This window comes from Oncorhynchus nerka, linkage group LG9a, assembly GCF_034236695.1.
Source record: "Oncorhynchus nerka isolate Pitt River linkage group LG9a, Oner_Uvic_2.0, whole genome shotgun sequence".
Lineage (NCBI taxonomy): Eukaryota > Metazoa > Chordata > Actinopteri > Salmoniformes > Salmonidae > Oncorhynchus > Oncorhynchus nerka.
This window is the reverse complement of record NC_088404.1, coordinates 45,972,191-45,995,779: the sequence shown is the minus strand read 5'-3', so window position 1 is coordinate 45,995,779 and position 23,589 is coordinate 45,972,191. Positions and strand designations below refer to the sequence as shown.

The 23,589-nt window shown below is 43.4% G+C and overlaps 1 protein-coding gene across 1 annotated transcript in view; it reads left to right on the top strand.

The window, feature by feature from the left end:
• Positions 1-273: 273 nt before the first annotated feature.
• LOC115134411 (protein kinase C-binding protein NELL2a-like) overlaps positions 274-23,589 on the top strand; it is a 104,633-nt gene continuing 81,317 nt past the window's right edge. Inside the window, exons 1-5 of the mRNA XM_029668345.2 lie at positions 274-643; positions 955-1,083; positions 17,172-17,322; positions 20,656-20,829; positions 21,797-21,893. Of these exons, the coding sequence (XP_029524205.1) occupies positions 595-643; positions 955-1,083; positions 17,172-17,322; positions 20,656-20,829; positions 21,797-21,893 (600 nt within the window). The 5' untranslated portion in view covers positions 274-594. The remainder of the gene's footprint in view (positions 644-954; positions 1,084-17,171; positions 17,323-20,655; positions 20,830-21,796; positions 21,894-23,589) is intronic.

The following is a 23,589-nucleotide window of genomic DNA, read 5'->3' as shown; positions in this document are numbered from 1 at the left end:
ATAGGGCTGGAGATATGTAACCACAATCAAAGTCATAGTACATTAGATACAAGGACCAACCATCCATGATATAAAAATGGATAGATTTAACTATGTTTTGAGGCTATACAGTGTTTGTTTGGTGTTCTTGTTAATGTTTTGTATACTGTGAATAACGACTACAGTATTTCAGTGCGCGTTTGGGATTATCAAGGCATTTTCAACCAAGACCACAAGGGGGTTTATTGATCCATTCGCTTCGTTCTGCTTTCCTTCACACCCTGAAAGCGGGTACCGTCTCTCTCCTGTCCTCTCCTCTCCTCTCCTCTGTCGCACTCGTGCAGACTGCTGAACAGAGGAGCGTTTCAGGGACTGGGAAGATTGCTTTGTTACAACCTCTATTGCCTACCCACCTGTGTCGCCGACTGACCGATGCCAGTAGTATAACATATAACATGTATAAGGTAGCTCGCACTGAATGGAATAATATCTCTTGGTGATCCGGTTATCACAAATGTGGGATTTGTAAAAGGCTACTGAGCTGTTGTGACATCGTTGGATTGAACAGTACTGCCTCTTGGAAGTGGACAAAACATGGACTAATTTTGATTCACAATGGGATTAAAACTATTTCTTGTCCTCGGTTTATTCTGCGTCACCTCAGGTAGGACACACATTTGCCATTGATTATAATGTCACGTAGCTAATTAATGTCAACGACTTGAGACACCCACTTTACAACATACATGATTGTAGGCTATCATCTAACTGGGTTGTCATTGTCGTGTAATTTACTATTTCTCCTATCCACTTTCAGCTATTATTAAAAATTGCAGTTGTAAATGTCAGATATATTTCTGAACACTTAGATGCGCATCTACCCAGCATCAATAACCTTTCAGGACAGGTCACGGAATATGCTATGAATTTTGTCCTTCATGCGTAGCCTATTGTGTTTGTTTTTCTATCAATAAGTTTTAGGTTTCGGGGTTGATCCTGCTCTACGCATCAACGTGTTCGATGAATTGACGCTTGGAGAGGGTTTTGATGGAGTTACTCAAGTCCAGGGCTTTCACAGCGAGTCTCGGGCGTTCCACTTTCAAGGTAAGATGCTGCCATAAAGACATCCTATATGCTGCGTTGGGCTGAAGGAGACAGGGCAACAATGATTGTTTGCAGTTTTTCTTCATAAGAATGAAGTCCAAACTCATCAAACATGGTAAGGGGAAACACTTGTTTTGTACTATATAATATTAGATTGACTAATGGTAAATGGGCGTTGATGCTCTTAGAAGCTCTCACAAAAAAATGAAACCATTCAATTTATGCATCTTCTGCACAATACAACCTGTTTGCACAACCATCTCTTTTGACATACAGTAGCATTGTGTTGTCATTTTCTCTTTGAGTCAGGCCAGGGGCCCAGGATGCCACCTGCCCATAACAAAGGCAATGGTTCCCATAATAGAGAGAAGGGGGGGGGGGGGGGGGGGGGTGACACAGATCGGGGCAGACACAGACATGCAAATAATGATGGAAAGACGGCATAATGAGATTAGTCAGCAACAACACCCCGGGCTGGTGGAGATGTATGGAGCGTGGACGACGGCTCTATGGACCCTAGTCAGACTGGTCCTTCAATGATCCCCCGGTGTCTGAAGTATATTTGATTATATTTGATTTGATTATGGGTTGTCTAGTCTGAACCTGTATTAGTTTGTCAGAGATAGGAGCCATTAGTAAGAATATCACTAGAAGCAATCTCCACGTTTGTCCTGTCTTAACATGGCAAAGTGGTGGTGTATTGGACAGAGAAATGCCGTTTGTCACAGGAGTTCTGCTGGTGTCGCGCTCTAGTTGTAGGTTTCACTGCTCTGCCCTCGCACCTTTTAAAATAGCACTAAATAATACATCATTTTAAATGAGGGTAAATCCATTTGAATTCAATCACTTTTTGACAGCACCTATTTTGTTTCGAACAAAACCTTCCATACCCATTTGGCCATTGTAGAAGTGCTAAGAAAGTGACTTTTTGGACCTGAATGCCAAAGCAGTTAAGATGTAAAGGTACACAAATTTGACCCATTTTTTGACCCACCCGGGGTGTTGTTGCTAATGATCTAAAAACGCACAAACTCCCATTGTTGTCATATTCACGTATGTTGTAGCTTAGCCCCTGTTTTACATCATCTAAGGTGTTTGTGTTGTGTCCGCCCCCGGGTTGAGACAAAACATGCTCTTCAGTACAGGGTGGGTGTCATGTTTTGGCTGATAAATGTACTAAAATGGGAATACATTTGAAATGTCAACTTTCAAGTGGTACCACAAAGATGATTGTAGATCCACACGTCAGAAAATGTTGACTTGAATGGGAATATCTGTTGTTTTAAATTATACTGTCAATCCCCCAATAGATCATTTGCTGTCATATTTGTGGTCGTAATTAGAAGTTACAGTACAATTTCAGTCAAATTTACATTTCAATGGTGTACCAGCTAAATTGCAGTAGTCTGAAAGGATAGGTGAAATATGTTTCTATGATTGAAATGACACCCAACCTGTGTTCAGAGCATGTTGTGTCTCAGCTGATGGCGGGCACAACACAGAAACCTCTGATGATGTGAAATAGGGTCGAAGCTACAACAACAAAAAATGTTTACGCGTTTACGCGTTTTTACATCATTGACATTAAATGTTTACTTTTATAAAAAAAACTTTTTTTTTTCAAGAAATAATCAAATCGTTTGACAACACTTTTTTAAAAGCTTTTAAATGACATCAAACTCAGCCGTTTATATTTTCCAGTGGCAAAAACATGGATGGTGGGGAATGCATAATGGGTCAACATTGAACACCTTTATCTTCTGAATGTTTTGGCATTCGGCTCCAAAATGTCCCTTTCTGACCACTTCTACCATGTGCAAACATACATGGAAAGAATTCCTTAAATCAAAAGGAATGCTGTCAAAAAAATGATTGAATTCAAATGGATTCACCCATAGGTGTTTCCATGGTAAAGTTCTCTGGAGAAGAATATCAACCTGTACGTACACATGAACAGATAAAGCTCTATGCATCCAGATCAATGTCTACCAAATGTGGAGTTATGCCTTCAAAAGGAACATTTGGCATCTTATAGCATATCATCCAATACTAAAAGGATGAACATTGATGTTATAGGAATACCTCATTTCCAAATCCTTCTACTACACATACCTCATGTCTATCCTCTCATTTAAATCTACTGCTCTGTAGCCCTGCCCAGCAGGTCATGGCTAAAAGAGATCCAGCTTTTGTCAAATTCACATCAGATTTGACTTTTCGTAGCAGGTTAGGATAACGTATTCATCATGTTAGGAGAATTAACGTAGCAGGTTAGGAGAATTAGGTTAAGGTTAGGAAAAGGGTTAATTTGACAAAAGCTGTATCCCTTCTAACCATGACCCTGCCAGCACATTTACGCATAGTGCATCAATGTCTGCAGCTAGAGCCCCTTCTCCTCTTTGTAACGTCCCATCCTCTACTATGCCACCCTCTCTCCTCCAGTTCGCCATTGGTGTCACAAAATGGAAACATGACTCAGACTCCCCCGTACATTCTTCAGTGTACCTCTGTCAATACAGCCCTTATTTCTCTGGATTACCTTTGAGCAGAGTTTAAGCACATTCAATTACCCACCCAGCAGAAAGGAAAGCGCTGCGTTATTTATGGCTGCTTCTGCCTGCTGACATCATTCATTTAGGATGTCTCTGTTAAGTAAGTGATGCTGGGTGGAGGCGCGGTGCGGAGCGGCAGCCAAACCTTCTGGCCTCTGTAGTGTATTCACTGGATATAGAGCTGTCTGTCTGATTGGGGCTGATAGACTGTAATCCAGATGTGTGACTCTGGCTCGGCTAACATGGCTGCATGGGGTCATTCCTACGCTCATTAGAAACCAATCTGAATGTATACAGGGCTGTGGCTGCCTGTTTCTCTGCCTGCCTGCCCATGGGGATGGCTGGTATCTCTAGGAGGTGGGCGAAGGCGAGGAGAAGAGAGGATTCTGGAGGTGGTAAAGGAGGGGAGGAAGATAGGGAATGTGTGTGTGCTAGCTTGCATGCACGTGTGTTTGTGAGAGAGAGAGGGAGGATGGGATCGCATTTTAGAACGACCCCCCCCTGCAGCGGATCGTCTTTGAAGGTATATGTCAGCAGTACAGCAAAGCGCAGTTCAGATAGAGAGGCATGCCTCAGGGACTGGTATGGTAAAGCTGGAGGAAGGAATGCCCCTGGCTATATCAGTCACACCTAATTGGGGCAGGTGGCACCCTGCAGAAGGAACTTTGTTCATCCTATGTTTTGGTTGCAAACAAGACATCTTCATGATTAAAATAGGGTTCAGAGTAGATCCCTCTGTGGTACATACGAAGCACACCCACAAACAGCACTGAACTCCTATTGGACACTGTCTTAATACAGTAACTGATGCTGGAAAAGCAGCCTGCCATGGTCACGACAGTAAGCGGTCAGCGAGCGATGTCCTATCCACAATGCTGCATGCGCGTGAACCCAGAGCCCTGCGTGCCGTGTGATGCTTTTGTGTCACCAGCCAGCCAGAGCTGTGTCAGAGAGGCATTAGTTCTTGTGGGATGGAAGAGACTCATTTATTATAGAGCAGCACTCCCTGTGTGTGTCTTTGTCTCTCTCTGTGTGTGTGTGTGTCTACCAACCAAACAGGAGGCATCTAATAGGCTAACCTCTGGGGCTACAGACAGCTACTAAAGCTATTCCGGCAGAAACACAGCATTCGCATCTGTCCAACGCTGGTCAGACCAAGCTGACTCCACACTCCAAGACTGCTTCCATCACGTGGACTGGGACATGTTTCGTATTGCGTCAGATGGAAATATTGACGAATACGCTGATTCGGTGTGCGAGTTCATTAGAACGTGCGTCGAAGATGTCGTTCCCATAGCAACGATAAAAACATTCCCAAACCAGAAACCGTGGATTGATGGCAGCATTCGCGTGAAACTGAAAGCGCGAACCACTGCTTTTAATCAGGGCAAGGTGTCTGGTAACATGTCCGAATATAAACAATGCAGCTATTCCCTCCGCAAGGCTATTAAACAAGCTAAGCGTCAGTACAGAGACTAAGTGGAATCTCAATTCAATGGCTCAGACACAAGAGGCATGTGGCAGGGTCTACAGTCAATCACGGACTACAAGAAGAAACCCAGCCCAGTCACGGACCAGGATGTCTTGCTCCCAGGCAGACTAAATAACTTTTTTGCCCGCTTTGAGGACAATACAGTGCCACTGACACCCTGCAACGAAAACATGCGGTCTCTCCTTCACTGCAGCCGAGGTGAGGTGAGTAAGACATTTAAACGTGTTAACCCTCGCAAGGCTGCAGGCCCAGACGGCATCCCCAGCCGCGCCCTCAGAGCATGCGCAGACCAGCTGGCCGGTGTGTTTACGGACATATTCAATCAATCCCTATACCAGTCTGCTGTTCCCACATGCTTCAAGAGGGCCACCATTGTTCCTGTTCCCAAGAAAGCTAAGGTAACTGAGCTAAACGACTACCGCCCCGTAGCACTCACTTCCGTCATCATGAAGTGCTTTGAGAGACTAGTCAAGGACCATATCACCTCCACCCTACCTGACACCCTAGACCCACTCCAATTTGCTTACCGCCCAAATAGGTCCACAGACGATGCAATCTCAACCACACTGCACACTGCCCTAACCCACCTGGACAAGAGGAATACCTATGTGAGAATGCTGTTCATCGACTACAGCTCGGCATTCAATACCATAGTACCCTCCAAGCTCGTCATCAAGCTCGAGACCCTGGGTCTCGACCCCGCCCTGTGCAACTGGGTACTGGACTTCCTGACGGGCCGCCCCCAGGTGGTGAGGGTAGGCAACAACATCTCCTCCCCGCTGATCCTCAACACGGGGCCCCACAAGGGTGCGTTCTGAGCCCTCTGCTGTACTCCCTGTTCACCCACGACTGCGTGGCCACGCACGCCTCCAACTCAATCATCAAGTTTGCGGACGACACAACAGTGGTAGGCTTGATTACCAACAACGACGAGACGGCCTACAGGGAGGAGGTGAGGGCCCTCGGAGTGTGGTGTCAGGAAAATAACCTCACACTCAACGTCAACAAAACTAAGGAGATGATTGTGGACTTCAGGAAACAGCAGAGGGAACACCCCCTATCCACATCGATGGATCAGTAGTGGAGAGGGTAGCAAGTTTTAAGTTCCTCGGCATACACATCACAGACAAACTGAATTGGTCCACTCACACTGACAGCGTCGTGAAGAAGGCGCAGCAGCGCCTCTTCAACCTCAGGAGGCTGAAGAAATTCGGCTTGTCACCAAAAGCACTCACAAACTTCTACAGATGCACAATCGAGAGCATCCTGGCGGGCTATATCACCGCCTGGTACGGCAACTGCTCCGCCCTCAACCGTAAGGCTCTCCAGAGGGTAGTGAGGTCTGCACAACGCATCACCGGGGCAAACTACCTGCCCTCCAGGACACCTACACCACCCGATATTACAGGAAGGCCATAAAGATCATCAAGGACATCAACCACCCGAACCACTGCCTGTTCACCCCGCTATCATCCAGAAGGCGAGGTCAGTACAGGTGCATCAAAGCTGGGACCGAGAGACTGAAAAACAGCTTCTATCTCAAGGCCATCAGACTGTTAAACAGCCACCACTAACATTGAGTGGCTGCTGCCAACACACTGTCATTGACACTGACCCAACTCCAGCCACTTTAATAATGGGAATTGATGGGAAATGATGTAAATATATCACTAGCCACTTTAAACAATGCTACCTTATATAATGTTACTTAACCTACATTATTCATCTCATATGCATATGTATATACTGTACTCTAGATCATCGACTGCATTCTTATGTCACTAGCCACTTTAACTATGCCACTTTGTTTACTTTGTCTACATACTCATCTCATATGTATATACTGTACTCGATACCATCTACTGTATGCTGCTCTGTACCATCACTCATTCATATATCCTTATGTACATATTCCTTATCCCCTTACACTGTGTACAAGACAGTAGTTTTGGAATTGTTAGTTAGATTACTTGTTGGTTATCACTGCATTGTCGGAACTAGAAGCACAAGCATTTCGCTACACTCGCATTAACATCTGCTAACCATGTGTATATGACAAATCAAATTTGATTTGATTTGATTTGATTTGACTGTTTCTATGTGGAAGGACTTGTGACAGTAACTTGGCCCACAAATCAAGGTGTTTTTTGCCCTGTCAAGCCAACCTGATGCTTTGTTCCAGAAGTGCTGATGGTGGTTGGGGGTTATTTCTGTCACCTCTGGGCCACCATACACCATACATTTACATAGATAAAGGACTGGTGGCTGGCTGACACCAGCTCAAAGACTCTGAATGTCAGACAGTCAGTGGCTGGCGGACTGACGGCAGTGCAGAGTCGATCAGAGAGTTTTGGAGACAGTGCTGCCCCAGCAGTCCTGGAGGTGCCCTTGGCTCAGTTTAGTGTTTGTTCCAGTAGAGCGGACACACAGTAGAGGGATAGACCATCTTCCAAATGCAGATTGCCGGAGCCGGCGCTGGTATTGGATTATTCAGTTAGAAGCTTGCTAGCCAAAGGGGGGTAATGGAGGGTTTGGAGTTGCTGTTGAGTTTATCATACTGTTATGTCCCAAAAGAGACGTTCTCGGATCCAACCCTCCCACGCAGATACCTCAGCCTCACCTCCAATGTTTAAAACAAAGGGTGTTTGGGGAAAATTCTATGTCATTTTCTAACTGGCGGTGTTACGCAATGTTGAGTGAGGCAGGAATGTATTTATCTGCTATATCTTTATCTGTGGTATATTTCCTTATTTGTTCTCTTTGTTTGGGGATTTTTAGATGTTTGGACTGACTGGTCCCACTTGGTCATTCTGTGCTAAACATATTTTATGCATGGTTAAATTTTGAGAGCTGAAGAGATTGCATATTTGTGAAATGTTAGAGAGGAGTTGTTTTAAATACGTGGCCAGTGCTATTTTGTTCCAGTAGTCCACTTGATGAAGTTAACACTATCCTCATTATTTAGATCAAAACATCGCTGTGATTAGGGATGCACCGATTTGACATTTTTGGCCGATACCGATATCCAATATTTTTCTTGCCAAAAAAACACAATTCCGATAACCGATATTTAACATTTAGCATCTTTTTAAGCATTCTAGTACAATTAAATAGTTAACACACACATGGACACAGCGGTCTATGGCACTGCATCTCAGTGCAAGAAGCATCACTACAATCCCTGGTTCGAATCCTCGTTGTATCACATCCGGCCGTGATTGGGAGTCCCATAGGGCGGCGCACAATTGGCCCAGCATCGTCCGTGTTTGGCCCGGGGGAGGCCGTCATTGTAAATAAGAATTTGTTCTTAACTGACTTGCCTAGTTAAAGGTTACACACACACACCACTGACCAAAATGTTATTTTGTTGGCGTTCACGTATGTCCCCATTACCAGTAAAGCATAATCAAAACCTACTTCTTTCACTTACTTGCTGTGCTGTTTGGTTGTTCATTTGTTCAGTCGTTTAATTCTTAACCAGGATTTCATCATACATGTCAAGCAGTGAAGTTTCAACCGTGGCCTCTCTTCCTCGGTGAGCACAGTCACTGTGTCCATTTTCATCTTTTCCAGCTGTGTATGTAACATTTCACGTAAACCCTGTTTCTTGTCTGCATCGAAGTAGTGGTCCTTGTACCTAGTATTAAGCATGGTGGCGACACAGTAAAGAGGCTCAGAGAGAATGCCACCAAATTGCTTGTTCACAACCTCGAGTACTTTTGTAAGTTTTAAACCCACGGTCTCTGTCAGCATTTTGTTGAGCAGGCGTTTCAATACCATGACAGAGGGTATCACATCTGCTGCAGTTGCAGTTGATTAACTTATTTCTTGAGTCAGTTGTTCGAATGGCGCTAGGAGTGTGTTCATGTTTCCAAGTTTCTAACATGTTCTCAATGGCCATTGAAATGGCTGCAGCGGTATGAGAACCAGCACATTCCTGAGCAATACGTCTTTCCTCAGTACCAAATCCTCGTCCACCCACTGTGCTGTCAGACTCAGCATGCTCATGGGGCGGACATCGCTGTTCAAAATGTCAGTCGTGAAGCTAATAGCACTAACACCCATAGCAAGTGGCTCATAGATGTACATTTCAACAATACTGTGTAACTCCGGTAGGGCAACATCTGAAAAATAGTGTGTACCGGGGCTCAACCAGTCGGTGAAAGCCAACATCATCCACGACAGAGGACAGTTGATTGTCAAGGGCAATGAATGCCATTATCTTGGCGTTAATGGATTTTACCTTTGAGTTGTCTCGCTGAAATGTTCTTACTCTTTCAAATGACTGCTGAACTTGAACTTGTTTAGTTGTTGGAAGTGTGCGCTTAGTATTTTTCTGCTTTTGTTCTGTGTAGCGCTGTATTTTTAGTGGCATCATTACGTCATCTACCTACGTTATATAGGTATGCACGTCATCTACCTACGTTATATAGGTATGCACGTCATCTACCTACGTTATATAGGTATGCACGTCATCTGCCTACGTTATATAGGTATGCACGTCATCTGCCTACGTTATATAGGTATGCACGTCATCTGCCTACGTTATATAGGTATGCACGTCATCTACCTACGTTATATAGGTATGCACGTCATCTACCTACGTTATATAGGTATGCACGTCATCTACCTACGTTATATAGGTATGCACGTCATATACCTACGTTATATAGGTATGCACGTCATCTACCTACGTTATATAGGTATGCACGTCATCTACCTACGTTATATAGGTATGCACGTCATCTATCTACGTTATATAGGTATGCACGTCATCTACCTACGTTATATAGGTATGCACGTCATCTACCTACGTTATATAGGTATGCACGTCATCTACCTACGTTATATAGGTATGCACGTCATCTACCTACGTTATATAGGTATGCACGTCATCTACCTACGTTATTTTTTAATATTTTTTTTATTTCACCTTTATTTAACCAGGTAAGCTAGTTGAGAACAAGTTCTCATTTGCAACTGCGACCTGGCCAAGATAAAGCATAGCAGTGTGAACAGACAACACAGAGTTACACATGGAGTAAACAATTAACAAGTCAATAACACAGTAGAAAAAAGAAAAAAAAGAGTCTATATACATTGTGTGCAAAAGGCATGAGGAGGTAGGCGAATAATTACAATTTTGCAGATTAACACTGGAGTGATAAAAGATCAGATGGTCATGTACAGGTAGAGATATAGGTGTGCAAAAGAGTAGAAAAGTAAATAAATAAAAACAGTATGGGGATGAGGTAAAAATGGGTGGGCTATTTACCGATAGACTATGTACAGCTGCAGCGATCGGTTGGCTGCTCAGATAGTGAAGTTGGTGAGGGAGATAAAAGTCTCCAACTTCAGCAATTTTTGCAGTTCGTTCCAGTCACAGGCAGCAGAGAACTGGAACGAAAGGCGGCCAAATGAGGTGTTGGCTTTAGGGATGATCAGTGACATACACCTGCTGGAGCGCGTGCTACGGGTGGGTGTTGCCATCATGACCAGTGAACTGAGATAAGGCGAAGCTTTACCTAGCATGGACTTGTAGATGACCTGGAGCCAGTGGGTCTGGCGACAAATATGTAGCGAGGGCCAGCCGACTAGAGCATACAGGTCGCAGTGGTGGGTGGTATAAGGTGCTTTAGTGACAAAACAGATGGCACTGTGATAAACTGCATCCAGTTTGCTGAGTAGAGTGTTGGAAGCTATTTTGTAGATAACATCGCCGAAGTCGAGGATCGGTAGGATAGTCAGTTTTACTAGGGTAAGTTTGGCGGCGTGAGTGAAGGAGGCTTTGTTGCGGAATACAAAGCCGACTCTTGATTTGATTTTCGATTGGAGATGTTTGATATGAGTCTGGAAGGAGAGTTTACAGTCTAGCCAGACACCTAGGTACTTATAGATGTCCACATATTCAAGGTCGGAACCATCCAGGGTGGTGATGCTAGTCGGGCGTGCAGGTGCAGGCAGCGAACGGTTGAAAAGCATGCATTTGGTTTTACTAGCATTTAAGAGCAGTTGGAGGCCACGGAAGGAGTGTTGTATGCCATTGAAGCTTGTTTGGAGGTTAGATAGCACAGTGTCCAAGGACGGGCCGGAAGTATACAGAATGGTGTCGTCTGCGTAGAGGTGGATCAGGGAATCGCCCGCAGCAAGAGCAACATCATTGATATATACAGCGAAAAGAGTCGGCCCGAGAATTGAACCATGTGGTACCCCCATAGAGACTGCCAGAGGACCGGACAGCATGCCCTCCGATTTGACACACTGAACTCTGTCTGCAAAGTAGTTGGTGAACCAGGCAAGGCAGTCATCAGAAAAACCGAGGCTACTGAGTCTGCCGATAAGAATGTGGTGATTGACAGAGTCGAAAGCCTTGGCAAGGTCGATGAAGACGGCTGCACAGTACTGTCTTTTATCGATGGCGGTTATGATATCGTTTAGTACCTTGAGCGTGGCTGAGGTGCACCTGTGACCGGCTCGGAAACCAGATTGCACAGCGGAGAAGGTACGGTGGGATTCGAGATGGTCAGTGACCTGTTTGTTGACTTGGCTGTTATATAGGTATGCACGTCATCTACCTATGTTATATAGGTATGCACGTCAACTACCTACGTTATATAGGTATGCACGTCATCTACCTACGTTATATAGGTATGCACGTCAGCTTTGACAGTTTTGCACATCAGTGTTAAATTAGACATCGGGCCGATGCCGGCATTTTTAGCTAATATCGTCCGATTCCGATATGCTCACCGATATATCGTCCATCCCTAGCTGTGATCTTTAACTTGCTATTATTGTTGGACTCTGTTCTGGGTCAAGTCAGGCATCTTCATCATTGTAAATTAGGGCCCGCGCAACTCTTACGGAATGATGAAAAAATAAATATCTATATTATCTATGTAATCTATAGATGTTACCCACTGAATGAATCTTGTCCTTGAGAGGCTGTTTACATCCCTGTACAGTGTACACTTAAGGAGTTCATTCTGAAAATACTGGAAGATATGGGAGCAGTGTGGAAGGATTGTGTGATAGCTAGGCCAGGTTTGGAGCTCTAAAGGCACCTGTTCCAAATGGTAAACCTATGAACCATTGATTAGATTGGCATTACCCCCATGCGTTTCTAAATAGTTAACCAAATAGCTACCCGGACTATCTGCATTGACCCTTTTTGCACTAACTCTTTTGACTCATCACATACGCTGCTGCTACTGTTTACTATCTGTCCTGTTGCCTAGTCACTTTACCCCTACCTATATATACGTATCGACCTCACGCACCCCTGTAGATCGGAGATAAACTCAGTACAGGTACCCTGTGTATATAGCCAAGTTATCATTAGTCATTGTGTATTTATTCCTTGTGTTATTATCTTTCTATTATATTTACATTTTTCTCTCTGCATTTTTGGGAAGGGCACGTAAAAGTAAGTAGACACTTGTTGTTTACGAAGTATGTGACGAATAAAATGGGATTTGATTAGCCTCATAATAATAATATTTCTTATACAATTGGAGGGGAGCATTCACCGTTGTGCACACACTTGGAGTTCAGACTGATAGAAAAAAGTAGCATTACTCAGTTAGAGATTAGAGTCAATCACCTGGTGTGAAACCATTAAAGCTGTATACATTCTGCAGATGAGATTAGTGTGCTGGCTAGGCTACCACAAAGCTCTGCTTTCCAGGAACCCTCTCTGAGCCTGATGCTTTGTACTTCTCACTTTGTCAATGCATTTCTTGATGCCTGAAAATGAGTGTTTTTCCCCCTTAATTAATCTGTGTCCGTTAGTTCAATGATAGCATTGAAAGCGATGCCGATGTGAGATAAGGTATGACATGGATGTTCCTTTCCAGGCTACTTAATGTCTGTTTTGCCCATGTTAGAGTGGTCATTAAAAGCAGGTGGTCGCCCCATGCAGGCGCCTGCCAATACCTAATCGACTGATGGCTTCTGATGGCTCCTGCCTTGCAGTGCAGTGCATGGGGATGGGGCCTAGGGTATTGATTTGGCAGAGAGCGGGGGAATCTGGCCCTTTCATCCACTCCTCTTTCATGTGGAGGGTTTTTGTGAGGGTTACTGGTAGGGTACTGTCTGGGGCTAATCTTATGCCCTGAGTGAGCAGTACCGACACAGAGGTCCTATCTCTATGCTTTTGATGCGGGCGTCTCCAAACACAGCCGTGCTCATCAGTAAGTCTGAGAGAGGGGTCCATCTAGCTCCCTAAAGCCACACCCTACCCCATCCTCCCAACCAGTCCCTCCCCCCATTTGACACTCACAACCCCCCATGGGGAAGCAGGATGTGTTCTGAAGAGGAGAGGTTACCACCAGATCACAGGCTGTTGGCTTGCTGTGGAACCCCGGGCTCAGTCCCTCGGCCCCTCGGCCCAAACTGTCCCCAACCTCACCTTCATTATGCCCCTCCATTGTGCCTGGGATTGAGATATCAGTGTGGTACCCTTGTCTTGGTCTGTCACACCCGCCATGCTGATGTCTGGCACGTGACTGACAAGCACAGCACTGTACCATCTGCGGGCCAGAGCCTTTTGCTTGGGTTCAGTTTTGTTTTTCAAGTCTGACAAATGGCTCATTGTATTTCTGTTGTAGGGAAAAGTCACTAAACCATTATGCGTCACCCTATTTGATCTGTAATTACGATTCAATGAGGTAGTCCACTAAGACACCTCAAAGCATTAATAATTTCCCCCAATGTCCTACATTATTATGAAGAGTGGCCACTTAGATTTAATTATTCATTCAGAGGCTTTCTGTTGCTACCATCAGGTTACTGCTGGGCAGACTAATCTGGTACATGTCACCGTTGCATCTGTCCCACCTCAGCCAATGACACTTTAATGACACCAGCTGTGGTGAGAGGACGCAGTCTAGCGTTGCATCTGTCTAGTGGACCTAAAAACCAGACAACCTTTTTTGTTGTTGACAGAAACGACTCAAAACATGGCCTCCCCATGGAGTAGCCTAGCCAGCATCCGACAGATGCTAATGCTAGCAGCACACGTTACACTCGTTCCCTGAAGACTGTATAACGTGCTTGTCTCCTATCACACGCATCGTCGACTACTCTACATGCTCTCCCTGCACAGTGCCAGGCTTCATCGTGGCCTTGGTAGTGTTTGCAGATTGCATTGTGTTAATTGTCTACTCCCACCAGCTGGAAGTTAAATGTTTATGCGCTGAGGAGAGGCAGCGATGCTAGCTTAGCTTCCCGTAGTGCTAAAGAATGCCATCCTGCATGCGTCCCCTGGCAGGAGTGAACCCTTTGATGTGATCGCTTCTGAGAAATGTCATCATTTATTGATGCTTCCATTAAAGTAGCATAGACGTTTGGGGAGAGTCAGGGGAGAGGGTGGCACACTGGTGGGACTGGAGAACTGAAGACTAGCTACAGAAGGCTAGCTAGGCTACACAGAGATCTGAAAATAATATGTAATATACTGTATATATACAGTACCAGTCAAAAGTTTGGACACACTTACTCATTCAAGGGTTTATTTGTACTATTTTCTACATTGTCAGAAAATAGTGCAGACATCAAAACTATGAAATAACACATATGGAATCATGTAGTAACCAAAAAATTGTTAAACAAATCAAAATTGATTTTAGATTTAGATTCTTCAACGTAGCTACCCTTGCCTTCATGACAGCTTTGCACACTCTTGGCATTCTCTCAACCAACTTCACCTGGAATGCTTTTCCAACAGTCTTGAAGGAGTTCCCACATATGCTAAGCACTTGATGGCTGCTTTTTCTTCACTCTGCGGTCCACCTCATCCCAAATCAACTCAATTGGGTTGAGGTCAGGTGATTGTGGAGGCCAAGTCATCTGATGCAGCACTCCATCACTCTCCTTCTTGGTCAAATAGCCCTTACACAGCCTGGAGGTGTGTTGGGTCATTGTCCTGTTGAAAAACAACTGATAGTCCCACTAAGTGTAAACCAGATGGGATGGCATTTTGCTGCAGAATACTGCGGTAGCCATGCAGATCACCATGCACAATGCCAAGCGTCTGCTGGAGTGGTGTAAAGCTTGCCGCCATTGGATTCTGTTGCAGTAGAAACACGTTCTCTGGAGTGACGAATCACACTTCACCATCTGGTGAAGGAGAACGCTACCCGCCCCAATTCTTAGTGCCGACTGTAAAGTTTGGTGGAGGAGGAATAATGGTCTGGGGCTGTTTTCATGGTTTGGGCTAGGCCCCTTAATTCCAGTGAAGGGAAATCTTAACGCTACAGCATACAATGACATTCTAGACGATACTGGGATTCCAAATGTGGCAACAGTTTGGGGAAGGCCCTTACCTGTTTCAGCATGACAATGCCCCTGTGCAAAAAGCGAGGTCCGTACAGAAATGGTTTGTTGAGATCGGTGTAGAAGAACTTGACTGGCCTGTGCAGAGCTCTGACCTCAACCCCATAAAAACACATTTGGGATGAATTGGAACGCCGACTGCAAGCCAGGCCTAATCACCCAACATCAGTGCCCGCAGCAAGTCCCCGCAGCAATGTTCCAACATCTAGTGGAAAGCCTTCCCAGAAGAGTGGAGGCTGTTATAGCAGCAAAGGAGGACTAACTCCATATTAATGCCCAGGATTTTGGAATGAGATATTTGACAACCAGGTGTCCACATACTCTTGGTCATGCAGTGTATATATATATATAATTTTGCATTTCACAGGAAATTTCCTTCAACAGCAGGGTGACCAGATTAAGATCCTACATCTGAGCAAAGAATGTTCATGTTTGCTCAACCGTAATTCTATCTCAGACATATCCATTATTTCTGGCATAATGTGTATTAATGACAGGGAGACCGGTGTTACTCTGTCACTGAAACTTTACATAAAGACAGTAGGATGCAGGAAAATTAAACAAGCCACAAACAATTCACGATGCCTCAGTTGTTGGTACAGACAGGCAAAAGAAACAATCCACTCTTGAAATTACAGCAGAACACAGCTGGCTATTTCAGCTCCTCAAAACCTCTGATCAATCTCCGACAGGCAGCTTCAGAGCTCCACCTTTGGGTTTCAGCTTTATCTGCCAGCCGAGACAAATCGATAGAAAGACATGGAAGTGAAGAAGAAGAAGAACGCAGCGGCTCTGTGTTATATATGTATATACATATACATATATATACATACATACATACACACATACATATATACAGTATGTATATGTGTCCACCACAAAGAGCCCCTGCGTTCTTCTTCTTCTTCTTATTCACTTATATTGTAAGACATGGAAGTGAAGAAGAAGAACGCATTCTTCACTTCCATGTCTTACAATATAAGTGAATAAGAAGAAGAAGAAGAACGCAGCGGCTCTGTGTTATATATATATATATATATATATATATATATATGTATATATATATATATATATATATATATATATTTGTCTTGGCTGGCAGATAAAGCTGCAATCCAAAGGTGCAGCTCCGAAGCTGTAAAGTTTCAGTGACAGAGTAACACTGGTCTCCCTGTCATTAATACACATTATGCCAGAAATAATAGACATATCTGAGATAGCATTACGGTTGAGCTATCATGAACATTCTTTGCTCAGATGTAGGATCTTAATCTGGTCACCCTGTTGTTGCAGGAAATGTCCTGTACAGCAGGAAATGCAAATGTATAGTGTATTCACGGTTTAAAAAGGCTTCTGAAGTTTGTAATTTACACTTTCAGAATTGATTTGCCCTAACGAAACATGTATCAACCCCTCCAAAAATGTCCATTAATTATAATCCACACAATAATTCACATTTCCGGTTGCTGCAGAATAATTTTCCTGCTGTGGGAGAAACTGGTCAAATTAAGTTCCTGCATCTGTATGTAACATGCAATGAGGTAATAATATCAAGGATAACCAATCTGCAACAATGATAGATAACCTCTAATGAATGGAAACACATGGAAATGAAATGCGTAAATTAATAATGCTAATGTCTTTGAATTCTCAAGTGCTACTACAATATTGTCTTTTTAATTATCAAACTGCCACTTGTTCTTTCCCAGGTTCGTCCAGGGAGGTGAAGGCCCCTGAGGATGTGTCTGCGCGGATTCTCCAGAAGTTGAGGGGCCGGACTGAGTTCACCGTGCTGGTCACCCTGAAACAGGAGCACCTCAACTCTGGGGTCATCCTCTCCATCCACCACTCTGAACAGAGGTACGGCCAGATTTCTTACAATACTTACTGAATACAATGCTGGAGTCCTCACAATACACACCGAACCCAATGTCAGAGATCTCACAAAGCACACTAATCAGAGTATGAATGGCTCACCTTTGCGGTGAAGTCTTCTTAAAACATGGGAGTGTCATTTGTGTGTAGAATGTGTTGAGGGTACATACAGTATGTTTGTGTTTTTGTGTAACTGATGCACACACACACACACACACACACACACACACACACACACACACACACACACACACACACACACACACACACACACACACACACACACACACACACACACATGAATTTGTTTAAATGTATGTACATTTTAAAGTATTTTGTCTTTAATGTATTTTCCGTTATGTGTCGGACCCCAGTAAGACTAGCTGTCGCTACTGGCGTCGGCTAATGGGGGTCCTAATAATTTTTTATAATACTGATTTGATACCTGCAGCACTAACAGACCTGTAATGGGTGTGTGTTGGTGGCAGTGAAGTCAGGCGTAGGAGAACGAACTTGGTAAAAACACAGTTGTTTAATAAATACTGATAAAACTCCAAAAACCAAAATGTACAAAATAACAAAAGTGGGTACAAAACCCGTCAAACACCAACATAATACATGCACATCACATACAAGCAAACAATCTCCGACAAGGACATGAGGGGAAACAGACGGTTAAATACACAACATGTAATTGATGGGATTGGACCCAGGTGTGAAGGAAGACAAGACAAAACCAATGGGAAATTAAAAATGGATCAGTGATGGCTAGAAGGCTGGTGACTTCGACCACCGAACACCGCCTGAACAAGGAGAGGGACCGACTTCGGCGGAAATCGTGACAAGACCAGACTTAGTAAATGACCGTGTACGGCACGATCACATTTTATTCCTAGTGCAGCACTAAAGCAAACATAGGCCCATTGTGGTTGTGAACAGAAAGGTGATGAGCCTCCCTCCCCTTCCCAGTTAGTTAGCATGCTGATCTGTTTTCCATTAGCTAGCTGTGCAGCCAGCAGATCAGACTGGTAATCAGAATGCCACATAATGTGTTGATTGAACTGTGTACATTAAAGTCAGCGCAAAGTAAAGACCTCACTGTAATGTTAATGACTTTCCCCAGCTCTGATAAGCCCAGCCAGGCTGTGTGTTCACTGCACGCTACAGGCTCGCTTCACTGTTTCACTTGGTTTAGAAATGGTTTGCTGAGTGATCCCGGCAGGCAGAGTTACTGGATTTGTGCAGCTGGTATATTGTGCATGGCTGGGGCAGAATAACTCATTATATCGGTTTGTAGATAAATCAACTCCAGTTCCTCTTCAGTACAGTTCCTCTTCTAACTGGTTGTTTTTCTTTTGAATAATACTTTGAAGCGAGTAGCTCCAAAGAAATCTCTGTCTTTAAAGCCAGAGCTGATGACTCTTTATTGGCAACTCGGGCAGCTCTTTCCATTAGTGTCACTTCATATAGGGAATCTCTATGGACTGGATAGATGGAAGGCAGGGGTTTCCTGAAATACCAATGTACCCCTGTCCCCATGAGTTTACTCCTCTCACTCACATCACATGGTTGTACTAGTGTTTGGTGTTGTGGCTCACTGAAGCTCTCATTAACAGCCATCGAGTAGCATTAAGCTTGCACATATTCCTGGGATTGAATCTTGAAAGGGTTATCAGACCTAGAGAGACCATGATTCTTTGAAACAGGGTGAGGCAGTTATATTTCACCATGGGGTGTGAGGTGAGAGATCTACTTTACTGAAAGGATTCTGGGAATGAAGAGGAACTGTTCAGCTGTCTGTAGAACTATGGGTGTGGTCAGTCCTCTATTGTACTGCCTTTTACCTCTGTTAGAGATGTTGAATTGGGTAGAAAGGGATGCGTGTGTGTGTTGGTGTGTGTTGGTGTGTGTGTGTGTATGTGTGTGTGTGTGTGTGTGTGTGTATATGTGTGTGCGAATAGCAATTCCCCTCTCCATATTCCATCTGCTCATTATTCCTGGTTCCACACGAGACAAACTCAAAGTTCCAGTCAAAAGTTTGGACACACATACTCATTCAAGGGTTTTTCTTTATTTTTGCTATATTTTTAACAATCACAAATATGGAATCATGTAATAACCAAAAAAGTGTTAAACAAATCAAAATATGTTTTAGATCATTATCCCGTTGAGAAACAAATTATAGTCCCACTAAGCGCAAAAATAGTTTGGATGGCGTATTGCTGCAGAATGCTGTGGTAGCCATGCTGGTTAAGTGTGCCTTGAATTCTAAATAACACAGACAATGTCACCAGCAAAGCACCTCCACACCATCACACCTTCTCCTCCGCTGGGAACCACACATGTGGAGATAATCCGTTCACCTACTCTGCATCTCACAAAGACACAGCGGTTGGAACCAAAAATCTCAAATTTGGACTCATCAGACCAAAGGACAGATTTCCACCGGTCTAATGTCTATTGCTCATGTTTCTTGGCCCAAGTAAGTCTATTTTTCTTATTGGTGTCCTTTAGTAGTGGTTTCTTTGCAGCAATTCGACCATGAAGGCCTGATTCATACAGTTTCTTCTGAACTGTTGATGTTGAGATGTGTCTATTACTTGTACTCTGTGAAGCATTTATTTGGGTTGCAATCTGAGGTGTAGTTAACTCTAATGAACTTATCCTCTAGAGCAGAGGTAATTCTGGGTCTTCCTGTGGCGGTCCTCATGAGAGCCAGTTTCATCATAGCACTTGTTGAGTTTTGCGACTGGACTTGAAGAAACTTTCAAAGTATTTGAAATTTTCCAGATTGACTGACCTTCATGTCTTAATTAAAGTAATGATGGACTGTCATTTCTCTTTGCTTATTTGAGTTGTTCTTGCCATAATATGGACTTGGTCTTTTACCAAATAGGGCTGTCTTCTGTATACCACCTCTACCTTTTCAACACAGCTGATTGGCTCAAACGCATTAAGGAGGAAAGAAAATGAACTTTTAACAAGGCACACCTTTTAATTGAAATGCATTCCAGGTGACTACCTCATGAAGCTGGTTGAGAGAATGCTAAGAGTGTGAAAAGCTGTCATCAAGGCAAAGGGTGGCTACTTTGAAGATTCTCAAATATTCATTTAACACCTTTTAACACTTTTTTGGTTACTACATGATTCCATATGTGTTATTTCATAGTTTTGACGTCTTTACTGTTATTCTACAGTGTAGAAAATAGTAAAAGTAAAGAAAGACCCTTGAATGAATAGGTGTGTCCAAACCTTTTGACTGGTACTGTATGTCTAAATCAATTCCTTTCTCCATATTCTGTCCCCTTGTCCATTCAGGTTCCTGGAGTTGGAGAGCAGTGGGCAACGCAGTGAGGTGCGTCTCCACTACCGCACCAAGGGTCAGCAGGCCCACACTGAGGTGTTTCCCTACAGCCTGGCAGACGGACAGTGGCACAAGGTCTCTGTGGCAGTCAGCGCCTCCCACATCATATTGCACGTTGACTGCAACAGGTACGCTTCATAAACAGTGCCATAATAATGAAACTAATCAGGTTTAATTTATTCCAGTATCAGTATCAGTGTTCATTCATTGTCCGTTTAGGATGTTTACTTTACCTTCTATAACAATATTTTAATGTTTGATTTGTTTGCAATAAATAATTCCTTAATGACTCAAAACAATTATGGAAAACATCAGTTTTTATTGTTGTAAAACAACTGCTAAGTTGAGAACTGCTAGCTAACTTTCCAGCACAAGTCAACAACTTCGGGAGGGCAAGCTTGCAAAATAGATCCAGAGAAATCTGACTACCCCTAGTGGCGAAAGTAAAAAGTGCAACCCGAGTCAGTCAAAGAGGAGAAGCATTCTTCTCATGAAGGAAACGTTTGTTTGATGAAATAGAGCCACACTAAGACAAAAGAAATGTGACACAATGTGTAAATGATAACAAATTAGTGCACGATATTAAGACATTTATGAAAATTCTGGAACTGAATTCTGAAATTGAACGAGAGGCTACAAAATAGGATTTTGATTCCTATGCAACGTTCTACTAATAGGAATACTTCACTGTTAGTTTTGTCCTTTTATTCTTTTTGTTTGAACAGTAAAACAGTCAGCATGGAGAAAGGCCAATAAAACCACTTAGAATGTATTTGTTGCCATGCACTACCCGTAGAGCATATTTAGAACTTGTATTATTCAGAAACATAAAATATGGTCAAAAATTAGAAAAAATCTGTGATATGATATTTTGGCCATATCGCCCAGCCCCGAGGCTAAGTAAGATGACAGAACAGGGTGTTTTTAGTGTTAGGGCCATTATTACTATTCCGTTTATTCAAATATTATTGTTTTAGTGGTAGTAGTAAGAGAAGGTGTGTTGTAGTTGGCAATTATGTTTAATGATCAGCGGTAATCATTTTTTGCTGACCTTCTGTGTTGTTTTGACCTGTTTCTCTCTTTCTGTCTTTGTAGGATCTATGAGAGGGTGGTGGAGATCCCGTTCATGGACATACCTGATGACGCAACTTTCTGGCTGGGACAGAGGAACAGCGCCCATGGCTTCTTCAAGGTAAATATGACATGTTTTGTAAAGCTGAAAACTCTTCACGGTGGCCTGTGTTTGACGGTGCGTCATAAACGGTGATGATGCTGCTTGATAAATTATTCAAATCATTGAGGAGAAAATGAAACGCGTTGGCTCGTGGACCTTGTTTTCCCACAATCCACGCACTCCACACCCACTTCCCATCCTTGGCTGTTTAACCATTGACTTTATTTATCTGGGAATCTGGGAATTGAATTGGTCACATTTCTCAAGTTTGCCAATGTAAATGTTACATTATTTCTCTCCCCTCCCTCATATTAAGAATGAATGGACATGTTTGTCCCATATATTGTGTCCCCCCCTTGTTTACTGCTGCTGTGCATAGCCGGCGTAATTATCCCAGAAACACTGATTTGCTAGAAATCTGTAAAGGCCTTTGGAATGGACCGTGCTCACTAAACATGCCCCATTGTTATATCAGACTAGAAGATGTATCGCCCCTCACACAGGTTTAATCCCCACAGGAACACCTTCCCACAGGGATAAGTTAGAGTATATTGTCCTCTCATCTGCTTTTAACGACACTGGTGGTGCTTTGTGTCTGCTGTTGGGACAAACTGATCACCAGAATGTGTGTATGTGCGTGTGTGTGTGTGTCTGTGTCTGTGTACATATTGCCTCCGTGTGTGTAGGTACGGTCTGTGTGTGTGTGTGTGTGTGTCGCTTCTGGCTGTTGCATTTCCCTCAGCGTTAATTGGCAGATGAAAGAAGACTTGGAGGTCACCCACTAGTCTTGTCGTGTGCCCACCACACCTTTCCCTCCCTGATTAGTCCTGGGAAAGGAAAGCCACATCTCTTCTAACGAAAAAAAAAAACCTTAATTAACATATCAGACACTCTCTCTTTGTCTCTGTTTGTATAGGGGTTTAGAGGAACCAAAAAAAAAGTTGCTTCCATAACAGTCTAGTGGCAGACACTTTTATCACAGAAATGGATGATGCCCATTCAGCAGTTCAATATTATACATCCTTCATACACTGAGTATACAAAACATCAGGAACACCTCCTTAAGATGACTCACAATTGACGACTAATTAAGTTGCACTTAGATCCTAATCTTTCATTACCAGACACTTTGAACGGTTTACCCCTGTAGGCTATGTCTGGGAAGCAGCTCGTTTTGACAGTAATCATCTGCTCAATAACATTTAACACGTCATGCATACATTCATCAGTGATACGTACATGCGTTATCTTCCCTAGTCTGGCGGTTTTTCAGCCTTCCACTGAGTCAGAGTCTAAATTACCGGGAGATGGAAACATGTTTAACGAAACATGACTCATGCCTGCTTCCATCTGACCTGACGTTGCCATGAGGAATCAGCGAATTGGGTTCTTTCGATTTGAATGTATGGCCAGTAAATTGAAGTAGCAAGACAATTTAAAAAAACAATTTCTCATAAGTTGCGCGGCTCCAAAAAATCCACTCAAGGAATGGAAGAGGCCAGGTTTCCATGGTTACCGAGTGTCTGGATGTGCGGTTCGGCCACAGGACGAAAGGCTATCAAATTAAGAGACCTATGAATCAAATTGAAACTGTATCTCATAGTTATGCTTATCAAAGGGAATCAGGAGAAAACAGAAATCGCTATTACATTCATGACTCCCGTATCATTGGTTCACTTTGCATCCAATTTCAGTCCAATTATCTCACCACACA